Source organism: Hippoglossus hippoglossus, chromosome 20 (genome assembly GCF_009819705.1).
Source record: "Hippoglossus hippoglossus isolate fHipHip1 chromosome 20, fHipHip1.pri, whole genome shotgun sequence".
NCBI classification, from domain to species: Eukaryota; Metazoa; Chordata; class Actinopteri; order Pleuronectiformes; family Pleuronectidae; genus Hippoglossus; species Hippoglossus hippoglossus.
This window is the reverse complement of record NC_047170.1, coordinates 5143205-5160820: the sequence shown is the minus strand read 5'-3', so window position 1 is coordinate 5160820 and position 17616 is coordinate 5143205. Positions and strand designations below refer to the sequence as shown.

The window sequence follows — 17616 nt, the reverse complement described above, 5'->3', positions numbered from 1 at the left end:
CCAGATACATTTCTGACCTGCTCACTTACTACAGCCCTCAGATCAACAACATGTGTCTCCTTAATATAACTAGAATCAAAACTAAATCAGGTGCATTTAAGATAGACAGATAGATAGATAGATAGATAGATAGATAGATAGATAGATAGATAGATAGATAGACAGACAGACAGACAGACAGACAGACAGACAGACAGATAGATAGATAGACAGACAGATAGATAGATAGATAGATAGATAGATAGACAGACAGATAGATACTTAATTTACACTTTGATAGCCCCGAATAACATTTAGGACAGGATTATTATCATTAGGGTTATTATTGCACCCTTAGGACCCCCAACACCCCAGGGTGTCTGTTCGGCTGTTACTTAAATGTTAAAGATCTTATTTAAATTACCTTAAATGTCTCTGTGGTTCTTTAATCTAGATGATCAGCACTGATAAAAGATTATTGAAATTGAAATGTGGTTAGCTCAGTCACAACAAAGACCTATATGCACACTGGATTTAGATTTATGAGGTGTTTCATTACTGCTCCTATGCTCCAGCACACATCTATCATGCAGGTAACAAAGCAGCGCCTTACGCAACTTCTGTGATGTGAAGGCAAAGCGACGCAAACAGGTTGTCGTCCAGCTCCGTCGTGCACGGTGCTGGACGTGCACTGGGAACATTCCTGGTGCGTGCTCCAACATGTGGGCGCACTCGCAGTGTGTGTGTGTGTGTGTGTGTGTGTCAGTGCAGCGGTGCGCTCCGGCTGCGGAGAGTCAGAGAGAGAGAGAGGCGGTTTAGTTGGGAAGTTTCTGCGAGTGAGTCAACGCGGCGCAGGGAGGACGACACCCAGCAGTGGATCTAACTCCGGACCCTTCTCCTCCAGCTCGGACACAGAGATAACTTCACCCCGGCGTCTGCACAACAGCTGCTGGATCTAGTTTTTCACCTTTACGCACAGTTTGGGGATGGTTCTTGTCGCTCTGACGCGGCTTTTTCCTCATTGGGATTAACGCGCCGGCGGAGGAGGAATGAAAGTGACCGTGTGTTTCGGGAAGACCCGTGTGGTCGTTCCGTGCGGGGATGGGAATATGAAAGTGCACTGCCTCATCGAGAAGGCGGCCATGAGGTATAAAAAGGCGATAGCGAAGGTAAGTCCCCCCCCCACGCGCTTTGCTTTTGTAACGTTTCCTCCCTCCGGGGTGCGCGGAGCTGCACGCAGCGTGATCCACTCACTCTGGCGCCTCAACATGGCGCTTTCACCCGGGCTGGAGGCAGGGAGAGAGCGGGCTGAGGAGAACCGGCAGGCTGCCCCCTGGAAGGAGACAGAGGGGGGTCCCCCAGTGGAGGGAGAGCATTGGGGGATGTGCACGTGGATCGCTTCCAGTCAGTGGTAGTTGTAGTGGAGGGAAAGTACGCGTGAGTGCGCAGAGATCATCCAGTGAGTGTTGAGCAATGACAGGGAAATGGGAACAAAGTAGCCAGGACTGTTTGTGGTGTAACGGCAGATCATATCATCACAGTCAAAACATCTATGCAACCAGAACATCCATATTTGAAAACAGGCATTTGGCACAGACATATTCATTAAGAGATTCTTAAACTGTGAATATCTGGATATTGTAGTCTTCACATCCCAACACACCTGATCAGTTTTATGGAAAAGGGGCAAACAAGTCCCTTGAATCTTCAGGATGAGGCTTTTTGATGAAAGGTGGAACCTGCAAGTCCAGTTTCTTATATTCAAATTACGTCACCTGGAGATACCCATGCATATATAATGAGTATCCTGTCTACTGATGGAGAAACACTGCTTTGTGCTCTCTACCCTTCCAGCCACACGCCTAGACTAGAAAACAGGTTTTGAGTTCATCCAAGTTTTACCTATGAAATGATGGAAGGCACGAGTGTGTGAAACCCCTGAGCCAAATTTGAACGAGCACTGAGGAGGACACTGATTTATTTTCCCTCTGTGGGTTTGACTTAAAGCTCAGTAAATGACTAATGAATGAATTAAAGTTTGGACGTGTTGCCAAGGTTACCGAGAGTACTTTCTCTTCCTTCCAACTGGGTGGTAAAACCATTGGAGACGTGTTTATACTGCAGCTTTTAGACCCATGTGTGTATTGCTGTCTTGTCAGTGTTTAAACTTTGGAAAACGTTTTGGAATCTTTTTCTTTCTAGCGAGAATGGCCTACAGCAAAGGGTTGACCATCCTTTCCGTGTTCCATGTCCGCTGCAACTTCTGTACTTGTTCCAGTCACACGTACATGTCCATGGTTAATACTACTATGCTTTCTTTTGGGTTTTCAAACTAAAACTATCTGTTTCCATCATCATTTTGGCTCCGTACAAGTTTTAATCCCCGTCCATATTGACACAACTGAAAATGCATTATCATGTGACTACACATGCACGTGCCAGTGTACACAGGAACTGCTCGAATGATGGCTCGTCTCCTACATGTAATCAGTTGTATCATTGTAGACAACTGAGTCAAAAACACCTGCAAATTATTTTCTACCTATTGTGTTCTACACTGGTAGCTGAGGCTAATGCTGGGAGCCTGACGAATCAGCGAAGGCTACGTGACCGAAAAGACCCAATCAGCAAGTGGTTGGGTGTGTCTACGTCATCATTTCATCCATTTGTGCCTGTCCAGACTAAGAAGCAACCCCCGAGTTTTCAAAGTAAAACGCAGCCCTGGAGTTTTCAAAGTAAAACGGAGCCAGCAGCTGGATAAGCTGAATATTGTCTGTTGCAACTCAGTAAATTTTTCCACTGAGTGCAAACAGTGGTAAAGCACTGTAGGTCAACATTAACACTCATTCTTGAAGAGCACTTCCTCCTTAGATACACACCAGCAATCACACACACACACATTCTCCCGCTGAATGGTTTTCCGTGGTTCAGCAGAACAGAGGCGACTGGTCCATTGATCCATGCAGCGGTACTGTAAATGTAGAAGTGTAGGCTTTCCCTCTGGAGAACGCTTGGCTCCGGTTCAACACTAACTACGGTATCGCAGACCGGCCAAGACCTTTGGACTACTGGAAGACGTAATCACACACAGGTCGCTGGAGATTTATGCACTCCTGCAGCTGACAGCGACATAGACGTGCATTAAATGCTAATCTAAAAGTGCAAAAGTTGCATTTTTATGGCTGTGTTTACAACGTAATAAAAAAAACCATCATGGCTTCCTAAAAGTCATTGCAATATTACAGCCCATGGCGTGCAGACACTTTGTCATATACAGTATGTGTTTGAATGCTCAAATCAGAATTTGTTATTAAGCAACGCAGGTTAATCAGATACATTTATATAAGACAGCAGTCATCTAAGGTGTTTCACCATTAGCATGAAAAACAGAGGAGCAAAGGAAAGTGAAATTCATAAGCCTCAGTCTGACATATCTGTAGTTTGGTTCATTCGGTTCAAGGAAAAAACACAGATACATTGCAGACTATTAGTTGTGGTACAGTTTGTGTTTACGCTGACATTTTATAAACCGAAGACATGTAGGAAAGACATGAAATTATACAGACTCACAGGTATCTCATTCATCTGTCATCCTTTAATATACTTTAACTATTTAAAATGTTTTGATAAACTAAGGAAAATCTCTAAAATTGCAAAGCCACGGGTACCTAATTATTATAAATATTCATAACTATATACTGTTTATAAGTCATGCTAAAATCATAACAAACGACTATCATACAGATCCTGTCACAGCTGTTCACGTGGCTTTGGAACAGGTGGAAAAGTGGTTTCATCTGCACTGGTTGACTGATGCCAGCTCAGCCAACATAAACCAGACTTCATGGGTTCATTTGACCTTTGTCCCTGTTCCACCAGCACTTTTAATTATTTTTTAATGTGGTTTATGAGCGGGGAGTAATTTTCTGCCTGAACCTGACCGAACCTGAGAGAAAATTACCCAAGCCCAAACAGAACCCAACAGGCTTTCTGTTTTTTTGTGTTTGAACCTGCCGAGAGCCAGATTTTGTCCTCGATTCAATTCTATTTGTATAGTGCCAAATCATAACCTACATTATCTCAAGATCAAAGTCGAGACCTTAAAAATTCTATAGAAACCCCACAGTTCCTACGGGCATGTGCAGTGTGAAAAAAATAAGATGACAGCCTCGACAACGTGACTGAACTTGACCCAAACCTGAATATTATTGCAAAATTTGGAAAAAAAAGAACCCGGCCATACTCGTTGGCTTCCGTCGGGCTCCGGTATTTAGATGCTAATGTAAATTAGACTGTTCTCTTACCTCTACCTGCATTCTGCTTGACTCTAATGTCTTTATCCACCTCTTATCATGCACAACCTGCACTGCTTTGCAAACACATATGTTGCATGTATTCGACATGACAATTCTTCAATGCCTTTTATTCTTGCACTCGTTGCTCTTATAGTTGCCAATAACATCAGTGATCTATAGACGCAATCTCCTCCCTGAGCTCCCTGTACCAAGTATGTTCCCCGATCTTCTCTGGGGACACTTGACGGCTCTGTCACAGTCTCAGAGGGGACGAGGCAGGCAGCATCAATCACCCACTCAAGTGCCATTAACTTCAGAGTCAATCTGGGCTACAGTATGCACAGTCATGAAGGATTAATGCTAAACGGCTTTTCAGCATTCTCATCCTGTTTTTTTCTCTTGACAAGGCTATGGTATTTAGCCCTTGGCCAGTCAAGAAATAAGTGAGTATTCACCACGTTTTTTTTCTTTCCGGACTGTCTTGTTGGCAAAAACACAAAACGCCACGAGGACGTGACCTGGAGGTTCAGCTCTTTACCCACCCACATCTTGTACACTATCAGCTACATAAAACAAAAGCACAGGAAAACACACAGTCTCCACCTAATCCATAATTTGTGGCTTTTACTCTTTAAATATCTGCATCTCCAGATCCCTTTGTCCTCCACTTTCCCACAGCTACTCCACCTAAAAGTAGGTTGAAGCCTTAAATCGCATAATTGCCCATTTTCCCTCCCAAAATTCCACAAATGCAGGCTTGCAGAGATGTCACAGCGCAGGCAAGTTGTTAAAATACACAGATGCAGAATATATCTAGTGGAGAACAGTTCATGAAAACAAAGTTTGCATAGCTCCATCCTTTCTTTTATTTGACTGTACATCAGCAGCATATGATGAGCATGTGCGCTCTGGTTCCTGCATGTCTGTAGACAAGGCCATGAAATAATGAATTATCTCCCCTCCCAGCCCGTACACATGCATGTGACATCATAAAATGGTAAAAGCCCATCAGTCGACTTAACAGTGTCTGTGTCCATAATGTGGAAATAATGAAACTAACTATAAGACTAAGATGATGGAACATTTAGAATTCTTTGATTTTATGGAATCAAAGGTATCGATGTGTACAGGTATTTACAGGAGCCATCAGATTGTATGCTGTGCACTGTATCTACCTGTTAAACTACTATATTACTCCTTTACACTTCTATTAACTGCAGGCTTTCTATATGAGCATATGATTAGTCAGTGATAAAGAGCTGAAAAGCAAGAGCTTGATGAAATGGGAAAGTTGGAAATTTCAGGAAATGCTAACATTTCTAAGAATAAGGTTAGAACATTTTCCATAAGCTATGATGCCGTTTGTTCATTTTCATGATTTAAAGGAGTTCATCCTTTTTCCAGTCTTAATGCCAAGTGCAGAGTACAGACATGAAACTGACATGAAATCTTCTCATCTAGCTCTTGGCGAGAAAGCAAATCGTGTTGTTAATACATGTCGGACTATTTCTATAATTTGTCTAGACTTTACATCTTTAAAGTCAATATTTAACATGTTCCGTCTAAGTTTTGGTTGCATTTTGAAGCGTTTTATTGTCTTGTGTCAGATCACACATGTTCCTGTATGGCAGACCAGGTCAATGTGTGTCCTAAACCTAACTTCCAGCAAATTAATCCATCCATAGTTCATGAGTTTTTCATTTTTGTATTTATCAGTGTCAAAAAGTGCAATTACATCCACCTTGATTCAAAATTGCACAACAAAGAATGAAATTTGGAACGTGAATAATCTCTTGGTACCTGGGAAAGGAAATGATATACAGCGACAGGACACATGCACAGAGAGAAATGGAAAACCAAGAACTGCACTAAACTGCATTTCAGCTTTTTGGTCCCACAATATAAAAGTCACAACTTGCAAACTTCCAGTTTCTGACCCCTATTCTCAGGCTTCTCGTCTCTCACGGGCTCCTTGTCAGTTCAAAGCAAATTGGGTATTGAGTAACTTTTAGTTCTGCGTGGTGAGAAATAGGGGAAATCTGCTTCATTCAGCACAGTTGAAGAGGTCAGGACAGACACTTTTCTGCTGCACGACAAAGTTGGGCAACTTAGAATCTGCTTGTGTGTTTGTTTCAAACCAGTTCATTTTTAGGGAAAGCGACTACGAAAAATGCTTCCAGTTGGCTACATCTGTTTCTGGAGTTGAAACCATGAGGCTCTTGGCCTTTTTATAGAAGGAACAGGCAGCATTGTAATTTAGAAAGTTTTTAACTGCATGTTTTAGATCTATGCTATAATGGAATGAGCAGCTCAGTTTGCTTTCAAATGTAGTGCTTCAAACACCATTTGTCTCCTCTGGGAATTGTTTGCCTTCAGTCTTTCCATCCTAATCTATTCTTAGGCGAGGACCTAACATGAGCCTCTGCCAGTGCAGCACTACAGAAACACACTGCAAATGGAGAAAGCGGGAAGTACCTTTTGGAAGGGTTGTCTGTGCTCATTAGCTCACTACAATCAGCCACTCACTGGTTACGTGATGAAGAGGAGCTGTAGGATGATGGGATGTTATGTGATTGATGGTAACTGAGCACGAGTAGGTTTATGGTTCAGCTGTGGTCAAGCAGCAGTGATTTTTGTTCGAGTTCATTTTCTACCACAGCAGGGTACAAAGCAGGGGAAGAAGAAGAGACGTGTGGACTCAGTAACCTCTCATCCTCTTGTTCTTTTTTCTTCTGGTTTTTCTGATAATTAGTTTCCCCTTACTTGTATCTTGATCTTTTGCTTTACTTCATCCCCTTCTTCTCCCTTCTTTCTTCTTCCAGCTGGCTTAGCATCATCCTTTCTTTTGTGCTAACACCTTTAAGTGGAACTTTTTCCCCCGCCAATCTTAGAGTAAAACATCACACGCCCTCCAAAAAGTCACAAGTTGAAATTTGCCCAAGCATCCAGAAAAGATGTTCATCACCCAGCATGCACTGCACTCTTCCTACTGAAATGATTTACTCAATACTTTGAGCTTCTGGCTCTTGAAACAGGACATGTTAAATCAGGACAGGACTTCAGGTAGGGTCTGTAATTCATAGCTCCAGCAGCAGTAAGAGAACAAGCAGGGGCGCTTGCAGGACACAAATTGTGCAGAGCAAAATAGCCTCTAATTTCCCACGGATGCTGGTCAAGCATTTATATAGCAGTATACTATGGTGACAGTAAATGGTAGTCTATTCAGAAGTAGACCAGTAGTTAAATACTAATCTAAAATGCTGCTGCAGAGATCTTATAGAGCTGTGTCATTCTACGTATAGTTCAGTCAGTGTAGTTTATTTTGGGTGCTCTATACAAACACATGTGGAATTGAAATGAAACCGTTGACTACAAGGTTTAAGTGTTGACTTTCAGTTTTAAAAGTGTTTGAAAATGTTCCCGTTCACATTACATGAACAGTCCAGGATTGGTGAGCACCAATATCTTTAACATACAGAAAGGGGACCGAGGTGTTTTAAGGCCGAACATTGGGGGGTTCTTGACTCTGAAAGTCACTTGACGTGGCAACAACCCCACAACAAATGACGCTGCCTTTACTACAGGCCCGACAGACCCTCACCAGGGAAGGTGTCTGCTCTATATTATATACAATGCAGTCTATCACTATTATGTACATATAATAATGATAGACTGCTAAGGAATTGAAATATCAACTAAGATTACTACATTTAGGTTCATGTTTATCAGTCATATTTAATTTTGGGGTGTTTGTACAAAAAGGTCTACAGTTCCTACACTGTTCACCAAAACTGGATGTTAATGCCCTCAAAGTAAGGACTTTAACCTCATAGGGCTCCATGTATAATCCAGTGTACTGGATTACTGAGTCAATACAACACACATTTTGTCACTGTACAACAAACATGTGAAGACTGGTTTGACATTGGTACAGTTGCGTGGCTAGGCATACGGGTCAATGTCAAAGAGAGTATGAGACTACTTCCATGCAACCCGTCTGGCTGACAGGCTCTGGCTGGCTTTGACTGTAATTTGAACTTCAGTATTCATTTGATTGTTAGCAAAGACAATGACACCTCCATGAGTCTCATATCTTTCCCAGACTCCCTCTCATCACGGTCAAGCTAAGATGACTTCAGGGCTGTAAACTGAAAGGTGTACAGAAGGTCTACAGAAAGGCACATGGTAGGGAGGGCACAAGCATGCATGCAAAGATTTGTGACTGCCGAGGACAAAGCATCTGCCACACTGGACGCTCAGTTGAATGCATTGGGCTTGAGTGTTGCACACAAAGCTGGGAGAATTTCTGGCAGTAGCTGCTACTCTCAGCAATGCAAGCAGGCCACATGCCATAATGGTAACTGCCAAGGTCTGAGTGTGCCATAGCCATGCCAAGCCATTGCGTGCCTGGGTTTCCAGCTCCATATATTATATTCTGCGTTGGGGATTTCTGGGTCAGGGTCTGTTCCCCTTGTCATTGGTAATGTGGTTTTAATAGTTGATACAAATTTTTGTGTTTAATTTATGGTTTTGCTTTGTTTATCCACCACTGTTGGAGTTAAATGAAAGAAATTCCTTTTGTTGTCAAAACAGTCACAGATTTAGCAGGACCTGAAACAATGTTAGAGGGAGAACACAGTGAATTACTGGGTGTGTTTATGTGAGTGTATTTGTGAGTGTTCTTTGTGTCTTTTCTTGCTGAGATATTGTGCCACTGACCATGGGGACTTATCAAACATGAGTTCTTGATAGCTGCTAGCTTCTCCCTAGACACGGCCTTGTGTTGGTCAAGACTTCGTATTGTTAACTCACTGGTTCAGATAATCCTGGTAATCATTAGCCTGAACCGTTAGAAGCCGGATAATGGAACCAAAGCACTGCACGTCATCTTGCACAAGTTAGATGTGTGTTTGTTTTCGCCTACCCCTCATAACTTCAGTAATGTCAGACCTCAGAGATAATTAGGAAAGCCACCAAAATGTCCTTATGTGTCTGTATTTTCAAAAGGGAAGAGGTCTTTGTTTAGTCTTCATAAACACAAAACATTTGGATTTTGTCTGTTTGAGGGGCCCTTTTACTTTTTATTAAGCAAACATTGTGGCAAACTAAAAGAAAATCCTGATTGGAGGTTTTGTTGAGACAGTTTATTGCCACAGATCATCAGATGAATGGATGTATAGAGCTTTTGTGGCGTAAGAAATTACTTCAATCCTTGATTCAATCACCTTAACAGCCTTTTAACAAGAAGTCATCACGTGCTATTAGCCAACGAGAACTGACTTATCATCGAAGAAAAATCATGAGAACAGATGTTGGTTTTCCTTGTAAACACTACATGTCATGAGAATGTGAACGTGTAGGACCTCGTGGCGCAACGGTAGCGCGTCTGACTCCAGATCAGAAGGTTGCGTGTTCAAATCACGTCGAGGTCATGCTTTTAAGACATAACCATAGCATTTGGCAAAAAAACAAAGCTCCGTATATTCTTCAGGGGAGAATCTCAAATTAACATCACATATTGTGAAGTCTGCCGATGATGAACTGTCACAGTCAAATATTTCATATTACCTGTACACTAAGGGATATTTCCTAAAACTCTGACCCCGACGTGATTTGAACACGCAACCTTCTGATCTGGAGTCAGACGCGCTACCGTTGCGCCACGAGGTCCTAGTAAAGACATGCATTGTGAGACGAAATTCTGTCATCATAATTTTATGTGGAAAGGCTACAGCACTGAATGATTCCAAGAAAAAAGTGCTGTTAAGGTGTTTGAAACAAGATTTATTTTTATGCCATAATTCGCTATTATCCATTTTCTTATTTACCCAAAAGCGATCGTGCATCTTAACATCTTGAATACATAACACTTCTAAACTGCAGTCAGACCCACGGCCAGTTTACCACTTGATTTTGTGCTTTCCATCTCTCTGTCTTATCACTCCTGCTTGCCCTACCTCACTCCATCCCTACACCATTCAACTCTTACACTCCCAGTTGTTATCATAGATTAGTCACCAGAGAATAACGGGGAGGCTTTTGAAAAGGTTACCATTAAACTCCAATCATGTAACTCTGACAGTTAACTGACTTGATTTTAGAAAACCACCCAACACCTTTTCTATTGTAGGGTAAGAAGTAAAAAATGGGCTCATGACCGAATATAATAACATAAGTTTTAGCTGCTGATGCCAGTGGATGGGTTGGAAAACAAAGTAATCCATATTTAGATTATATTAATGGAACAACTGAGTAAGGCATCAAGCTGTTAAATCAAATGTCATTCAGGCATAAAGGTCCAACACTGTGTTTGCTAATACTGGCAATATGGAGAAGCACTTCCCTTCCCAACACATTCTTAAAGGCTGTTTTGACAGCTTTCACTGTCTTCACTTTACATGTCTTAACATGGAGGCCCCCTTTTTCTGCTCTTAAAATACACAGACATTACTTTTCCATTCACTAACGGTATAGGCTGCTGTAGCTCCATATTTTAGTCAAGGGAAGCTCCGATGTCTGGCACTCTGAAGAGATGCTCTTTTTCCTAGCTTTTATGGATCCCAGTTATAGTTATACAGTCATTTCCCAGAGGCAGAGCTGTTCTTATGGCAAAAATAATCACATTGGTTGAGGTAAACATCAATGGATGCAGCCAAGGAAGCAGCTTTGCAGATCAGGAAACGTTAATGGTTTCAGAAGTTTGAATATACAATGAACTTGAGAGGTCAGTTGGGGTGATCGACAACTTTTATCAGCATTTCTGTTTGCAGAAAGAAATAGATAGGTGCTACTTTTGCAGAGAGCTTTAATGTGTCTACGCCAGAAGAAAAAAAACTCTTTTGACTCTGCATATCAAGATTTACCACTGAGATTATTTCTAATCTCTGATCAATGAGCCTGAAGACAGATGTTTGCAAAGCTAAAACTCAAATCCACCCTTGTTTAAGTGTTGTGGGACAATAATTTATGGTTAATATAATATGCTTGACTTGGCTAGCTGGCTTGGAATGGACTGAAGTTGACCTTATCAAACCAGCAGCTCTGATGTGGATAGCCAAATACGTTTGCTTTACTTATCCATTAAAAGTATATTGCTCCTTAAGGCTGCATAATAGGGTTAACGATATTGTGTGTATTGACAAGAGGTTACTATGTAGATTTGTTCAATTCAGTTTTTTAATCAATAACTTAGCTGTAACTTTCTGAAGCAGTTTGTGTTATTCCTCTAGGTTTCCTCGTCCCACGTCTCCGTGAGATGACAGCTCGTGCTTCCAGCTGGATCAGGCTCTGAGCAAGTTGTAGCAAAGGCCAACTATGTGGTTCACAGTGTTTCAACATGCACGCCATGCCAGGCCCTCTTGGGTGTGATCCACTGTTTTGTCAACAGCTTATTTCTGTGGCCATGATTGTAGTTACAGAGCACTGAGCTCAAGCACAAGCATGATTGACTTATTTATTGATATATATATATATATATATATATAAACAATTTTTTTGTTGCTTCATATAAAAGGACTCAAATATGGATGATTGGTGAGGAAGCTAAAACACCGCTATCTTGCGCATTTGGAGCCTTTGGAGTATTTACATTTAAACGACAGGTCAGGCTGTTCCTGCTGCCCTCTCGTCTCTCCCCCGCAATGCATGATGGTATATATTGCTAGGGTAGTGACCATGGGTTGTACACCACTTTTCATGATGCATTGTGGGAAACAATGAGTGCACTATATAGAGTATAAAAAAGGTTTGACAGTCAAACTGGCAAAAACACTAAACATTCAGACACCAACATTTTACTCCAGAGAAACCCCAGGTTTATTTACGGTCTACTGGTGGGACTAATTGTTTTTACTGTGTCTTTTCCATTTAGTTGTGTCAGTGAGCATGACAGTGGGCTAGCATTCACTACACCAGGCCCACAAGTGAGTACAGCTAAATGGAATGCAGCCCTTAATAACCTAATTCAATACAGCTGTGCTTTTCCTGCATGGTGGCGCTTCATAAACTAGCTACGGCTAACATGTTAGCAAACAACACACCCAGGACAAACAGAGCTACATTCACCTGAAGATGTTTTTCTGCCCAACTGACACATGTAAGTGAAATATTGGCTCTTTATTCTTTCCACTAATACTGTGAAAAATAAATGGCTTTTTAGCTTGCTAGGTGTCGCCTTTCTTCACCAGCTAGCTAGCTAAAGGCTAACTTATTTTTGCTGTGTTTGAGCGAGCAGCCTGTTGCTACAAATGTGCTAGCTGAGAGAAGCTAAAAGACTGCTTTGAGCTAAAGCCAGCGTGTGATAATTCTTTGTTTGTTTGTTTGTTTGTTTTACTGCGAGCAACAACCTCTGTCCCACTAGATGGACATTTATTTTACTGTTGTCGTTTTAAAACACTTAGTTTGTTACACACTGTCGCTGGTTGCATTTACACATGCTGCTGCAGCCGGTTGATTTTGTATCTCCTGGCAGCTAGCTTCCCTCTGGCTCGTCTTTGACCTGTGTATCCTGGGTGTTATCTTGCCCAGCGTGACTCCCATCTCCTCCTCAGGAAACAGGGTCAGATAGGGTATCTGTCCGTGTAATTTGTCTTTCTCAATCCTCTGCGCTTTCTAACCTGTCATACAACTTTCTTTGCACAGGTTATAATTTCAACGTTGACAAAAGCCTGACAAATGTGTAACTCCCTGAGGAGTTTTTACTGCCAGGTTTGTGTAGACTCAGTAAACACAGATGTGTTTTACATTATGTGTAACACGCTACATGTTGTTTGCCTGTGGTGTTCCCCTACACATGGATTTAGTGCCTTGCTCAGCAACATTTACGCAGGGCAGACCCTCTGCCAGAGTAACCGTCTTTAAAAACTTAATTACGATAACGAATTATTTGCTAAATTGCATTTCCTGCTTCAGGAGTTGTTATATTTGTTTTGAAGGCTCAGAACAACCCTGTACGATTTGCACAAAAAAAAATCATATATAAAATCACTGTGCTCTCGTGGCTTTGTCTGTCATTGGCTTTTGATCCCTCTAATGCACCCTGGGTCTTTCAACCCGTGAGCACTATGCACACAAAGCCCTTTCTATCAATGCATAAAGTAAATAAATGCGGTTGTCAGTAGTTGCACTGAGCTTTTATCAAAAACCCACCAAATCTAAACCCTATCAGCCAATGTTAATTCAGTGCCTGTTTGACATCATTGTAATTTGGTATCAGTGAACTCACTTACCCTTTAGTACTTATACTAACTGTAATGATTTAGGCTACATCATGTCCTGATGCCCTTTTAATCAAGCGACCGATGTGTCGAATAGCCTACCTAAAGTAAAAGAAGTAAAATATCTTATTCTGAAGGGCTTTTCAACCCCCTTTTCGTGTTTTAAATGGGTTTAGCTTAAGGATATTATTATCATGATTCATTCAGTATTCATTATCAGCATGAGCTTAATTTTTCATGCTGTTGATACAGCAGCTCCCCCAATGCAGTTAAGCCTAATTAACTTACATGATACTGAAAAAAATCTTGCCAAAAAGAAGTGACTAGTATCTTTAGAGCTGTGTATCTATTGAGCAAATGAACCGTTCCCTTCTGATCTGGAATCTATTATGTTGGCGAGTAAAATAACTGTTAAATTTCTGCGATGAGTCACATGTTTAGCTCAGAGCACTTTGCCAAATCAATCATACCTCCTCTCTGTGATATATTATCTGTCTTTACACTCCATTATTTTTTCATATTCTGCACCTCTGGAAATAAACCAATGTTATTCTGTATAACACTGGCCTGTTGGCATCTGAAATAGGATATTACATTGACACAAAAATACAGAATTCACCTGCGATTACTGTTTCATTTAGCAGTTGTCCTCATATATTCTGTGTTTTGGCTGATATATTAAGATGAAGCAGTTAGTCTGGATTTTCCCAAACATCTGCCCACCCAGATATCCTCTCTAACATCCAGACAGAAATGGAAAAGGCGTGCTCAGGCCTACAGGAGAAAATTAAATCCTTGATGTTTGAAGGGCTTAGACGTTGGCGGGACTGGGATATTGGACTTTGGGATATTACAGTCACTTGGGCTGATTTATTTTGAGTCAGGCAGTGGCATATGAACAGGGTGACAGGGAAAGTTTGCTACTAGTTTAGCCTTTTTGTTGTGAAGGAATGCAAAAGAAAAGTTTTTGACAGGTTTTGTGCTCTGGAGCTAAAGTCTAAAAACTAAAGGCGCTTAAATCAGGATTTTTGGGGCCAGTCACTAACTGCTGGAAGCGGTGTCAGCCGATATCAATCAGATTTTATATCCAGAAATCAGAATCAATCACAAATACATCAATAATAAGGGGAAATTACAGTTGTGAGAAGATAAAAATATACAAATATTTTATGCATTTTGTAGGTTATACATAATTCTTGTTTTGATTAGTCATAGGTTTGGGCTCATAGCAAGCAATTGATTTAGCATAAATAATGCCAGCCATCCTACACTAAAGGACAATGTGAAACTGTTTTCATTTTGCAAAATAATAAACAAATAAATAAATACATTCAGGCCAAAGTTAAAAAAAGTTAAAGGTTAAAGTTAAAAAAAGAAATAAAACTGAAAAAGAAATACTCCAATAGCTGAGAGTGACACACACACACACACACACACACACACACACACACACACACACACACACACACACACACACACACACACACACACACACACACACACACACACACACACACACACACAGGGGAACCTGAGGAATGTGTCACTGAGATGTTCTCACCTTGGTTGATCAAGGACTGTAGCAATGGTATAGAGGCGCTCAAACTCAATGCCACTGATTCTGATAACGTGGTATTCACAGTTTTACACCATAGACAGTCTCTCTCTCTTTAGTTTCTCAAAAAGATGAGTTAAAGCTCTGTTATCTTTAGAACTCCTTGAGATGTGTATACACTGTTTGGTATAATTGCAACAGGCACACAGTAGTTAAATATTTACACCTTGGCCAAGTGTATCATGGATTGTTGGCTCGTCTGGCATATGAGGTCAGTTTTTTTGTTGTAGTTGCAATGTTACCGACAGCTAAGCGAGTGGTGATCGAGTTGCTAAGTGATCCCGTTGTCTGTCTTATGTCATATCCCATTTTTTGACCAACCTCAAAATGTCTGATGAGGTTTTAACTGTTGAAATGTTTTGAGCTACAAAAAGTATGCATCATCTAGCTTGTGCTGTGTGGTATTATTGTAGCACCGAGCACTGCTGTTTGACCTTGGCTGTAGTTTGAAGCCTGGTTTATACTTCTGCATTGGATTGAGACAGCGCTTACGCAAGTGGTGTACGTCATTGTGAGCATTTTCTGTTTACAGACGTTTATACTTCAAACAATGGAAACTGAAAGTTATTGGATCATGTTGGAGTTGGGGCTGATGAATGTTGAACATCAGTTATTTTTTTTCTGTAATAGAAAAGGACACTGAGCCAGAATGCAAAATACCATGACCCTAAAACTTCATTTAATTTTTTAAACCTATGACATGTCAAAATGTCAGCTATTAAAAGGGCCCGCAATGCAGAAAAGAGACACCGTTTGTTTTTGGTGGGGCTGCTCTGTTGCTGCCTCATGCTTTTTTATCAACACATTTGTATATTTTCTGTATGAAATAAAGTGAAGAGCCCAAGAAAAATGTCCCAGTAAAATTAATCTTGAATCTTATATGTTGGAGGAGATAATGTGTGTTACAATTGAACTGAATGAGGCAGAGAGAGGGTGAGTTTTAATGTTCTTGTCTGGCCACTGAGAGAAGCGGATGAGCCATACACCATGGTCTACATCAGTATGCAGCGTAGACCATGGTGTATGGCATATGCTGTACGGCATCATGGTTACTCTCTGCCTTGGGTTTCAACACTGAAGTACAAATTGTCCATTACATTGCATGGAGTAAATGACCTAGTTCTTCATTGCTCTTCAACAAGGACAGTTACGGTATGTGATTGCAGCCCAAGGCTACCAAATTCTTCAGGGGAGAATGATTCAGAGATGACTCAGCCTATTTGTCGCATTGACTGAAATACTTTTGATTTGAATTGACATGTGCCCAGAGGAGCAATTCTGTGCTGAATGGTTTGAAGTTCATTCCAGGAACACCTAAGAAGGACCCCATCAAACACAAAAAATCATTTCCTGACATGCAGGCTTTGCTGCGAGGATGCATTACTCTTAAAAAAAGGTTATTGTATCGCTTCAGTCTGCCTTTGGCCTGTTGGGTTTATCCTCACATATGTTGCTGGCTTTGTGATATTGTGCTGCTTCAATTTTTTAAATAGTAGTAAAGACATATATTCATATTAAGGAATCAAGTACATCTACACCTTCTCCCTTTTGGCAAATCAAAATGTTTTTTAAAGTAAAAAATGTCTGATTCCTGGCCTTTGTGCATTTAGTATAAATTGGCTGATAGAAACATACTGTAGGTGCTGATGTTCAGGTCAAGTGTAAAATATAGAAGGTTGACATTTAAACGATGCACCAAATACAAGTTCTTCCCTTAGCAGTACTGGCCTACACATTTCAAGTTAATATTACATTATGATTCTGCAGCTCGTCTGGTTTGGATGACCGACATTTTGCTGGAAGAATTTCACAGATGAATATGTAAAGTTGTGGATTTATCTGTGCAGAGTAATTTCCTGCCCAGACATTTTTTCTGCTAACAGAACATGTTGTGGGATGATTAGTCTTTGCTCGGACCATGAAACGGGGTCATTCGGTACAGACTAAGGAAGTGCGGCTGAAAGGCATGGGAGCTATTTAAATAAGAACTCATAGGTGGTCACAGTGTATTCAAGAGTCTGTCTTGACTTTCAGTGTGTAGTCAGGATTTATTAAAACAGGATTTTTTCAAGTTTAGCTCAGCTCACATTTCCCTGATGTTGGGTAGAAAATGGACTGCTTTGTCTTATGAATAGTAAATGTCCGTAGCCTACTAGAGTATCTTAACCTCTGCCCAGAAGCAATTGAGAAACAACTGAGCCAGACGTGACGATGTCATTAGGAATCGGCGTGGGTTATTCTGTTGCTGCTATAGGGTAAGAGTTACAGTACATTGATAGCAGATGCGTCTCTGCCCTTCACTTTTCTGAGGCTGTGAGGATGCTGAGTTGCCACTGACAGACCAACCATCTCACACCCTATGATTAGGGATCAGTAATGCCTGGGGGAGGCAGCCAGCCTCCAAGTAGCATCTGTTTCCTGCAAACAGATCCCTCACATCGATAGCTCACACTGACAGCTCATGGTGAAGGAATGGAAGTGCACCTACTGCATTCAATTAAGACTGTAACTC

The 17616-nt window shown here is 41.1% G+C and overlaps 1 protein-coding gene and 2 non-coding genes across 7 annotated transcripts in view; 2 read left to right on the top strand and 1 right to left on the bottom strand.

Annotated features, from left to right (window-relative positions):
- The first annotated feature begins 653 nt into the window (after window positions 1-653).
- The window catches only part of LOC117754004 (partitioning defective 3 homolog), a 342820-nt gene continuing 325857 nt past the window's right edge, over window positions 654-17616 (top strand). For 2 of the 5 annotated variants that reach the window (XM_034572613.1, XM_034572611.1), the window contains exon 1: window positions 655-1148. In XM_034572613.1, the coding sequence (XP_034428504.1) occupies window positions 1029-1148 (120 nt within the window). In that variant the 5' untranslated portion in view covers window positions 655-1028. Of the gene's footprint in view, window positions 1149-17616 lie in introns of all 5 variants that reach the window. The other 3 variants (XM_034572615.1, XM_034572612.1, XM_034572614.1) reach the window with 2 other exon arrangements.
- trnaw-cca lies at window positions 9635-9706 on the top strand. The gene has a single exon. It is a non-coding gene; the product is annotated as a tRNA-Trp (tRNA).
- Window positions 9873-9944, bottom strand: trnaw-cca. The gene has a single exon. It is a non-coding gene; the product is annotated as a tRNA-Trp (tRNA).